Source organism: Tupaia chinensis, unplaced genomic scaffold (genome assembly GCF_000334495.1).
Source record: "Tupaia chinensis unplaced genomic scaffold, TupChi_1.0 Scaffold143861_1, whole genome shotgun sequence".
In the NCBI taxonomy this organism is placed as follows: Eukaryota; Metazoa; Chordata; class Mammalia; order Scandentia; family Tupaiidae; genus Tupaia; species Tupaia belangeri.
Window position 1 is genome coordinate 245,792 of NW_006203712.1, and position 1,695 is coordinate 247,486.

The 1,695-nt window shown below is 46.9% G+C and overlaps 1 protein-coding gene across 2 annotated transcripts in view; it reads left to right on the plus strand.

The window, feature by feature from the left end:
- Window positions 1–1,695, plus strand: part of AXL (AXL receptor tyrosine kinase) — a 34,562-nt gene that overhangs the window by 27,932 nt on the left and 4,935 nt on the right. For both annotated transcript variants that reach the window (XM_006165272.3, XM_006165271.3), the window contains one exon: window positions 112–221. In XM_006165272.3, the coding sequence (XP_006165334.1) occupies window positions 112–221 (110 nt within the window). The remainder of the gene's footprint in view (window positions 1–111; window positions 222–1,695) is intronic.

Sequence of the window (1,695 nt, forward strand, 5' to 3'; positions counted from 1 at the left end):
GCAGGGGTGGCCGCGGGCAGAGCTGGGTACACACTGGAAGCCAAGGAGGAAGAGAGAAGGTACGAATCTCGGGGACACTGCTGATCTCTGCCACTTTGCCTCGGCCCCCAGTTCCTGCCCACTCAGATGCTGGTGAAGTTCATGACAGACATTGCCAGCGGCATGGAGTACCTGAGTACCAAGAGGTTCATACACCGGGACCTGGCTGCCAGGAACTGCATGTGAGTGTCCAGCCTTTCCAGGGCCACCCCCACATAGGGAGCTCCTAGGATGGAGGGCAACTAGACTGTCCGCCATGGCGGTCAGAACACAGGACTGGGATAGAAAGGTCCCCTAGCATTCTTTTTTTCTTTTGAGAGGTTTTTGCTATAGGGCGCGTGCACTCACCAGAAAAACAGAGAGAGATAGACAGCGAGAAATCACCCCCCCAGAGGGGATGGCCACACCACAATCCCTTCTCCTCCATTCTCCTCTTGGGATCTTGGGCACACACGCACACGCGCCTGGTGTGAGTTTAAGCCACCGGGCCTCGAACCACAGTCAACTACATGGGAGTCCAGCGACATAGCCATTATGCTAACTGCTGGTCCCACGGTCCCCTAGTATTCTGACTGCTGTCACCATCTGTGATTTTAGCTGTTCTGAAATGTCACCTAACTGCAATCATGCAGTTTATACTCCTGTGTTTGGATGCTTTGGTGCAGCATAACTTTTTTTTTTTTTTTAAGTTACCATCTCAGACCAGCCAGGCAGTGTGGCAGTTAAGGCATCTGAGTCCCTCAGGACTGACTACACAATTCAAGTCCTGGATCTGGTGGCTTGTAAAACATGTTAGGCACATGTGTGTGTATGCCCAAAACCAAAAAGAATGGAAGAGAAGGGATTGCAGTGTGGCAATCCCCGCTGGGGGTTGATTTCTCATTTTCTCTCTCTGTCTCTCTCTGGTGAGTACACAAACTCCTATAGGAAAATAAAATGTTTTTCATCTACTAATTTATCATCTCAACTATTTGGTTTCATTTTTTATGATAGAGCATGTATATATACATGTGAGCATGAGAGAGTAAGCAACTGAGAGAGGGAAGAATATCTCCACTGAATCTGGTCCTCCAGGTCTCTAGCCCATTGGATCTTGGACACTTGCAAGCACTCCTGGCATGTTTCAGGTTGACTGGGCCAGGGATTTGAACCATGATTGCTATGTGCTATCTGGTATCTCCTGAGCAGTTTATTACTGCTGTACCATGGAGCTGGCCCGAGCATGATGGTTTTGAGATTAGTCCATGTTGTGTATTTCAGTAATTTGTTCTTTTTCTCCTCCCAGGTTTGTTTGTTTTACCATAGGGCATGTGTGCTTGCTGGAGAGAGTGGGAGAGAGAGAGAGAAAGAGAGAAAGTGAGAGATCTCCCTCACAGGGGATGGCCATGCCACAGTCCTTTCTCTTGCATTCTCCTCGGGCTTTTGGGCACACGTGCACACATGCTGTACTGTTTTTTTGTTTTTTGTTTTGTTTTGTTTTTAAATATAAAGTCTGCATTGCTTGTATTTTTTTGAGAATTATTTTAATTTAATTTTAGTCATCATTATCAGTTTTTAATTTTTTTTTTTGAGAGGTTTTTGCTATAGGGCGCGTGCACTCACCAGAAAAACAGAGAGAGATAGACAGCGAGAAATCACCCCCCAGAGGGGATGGGC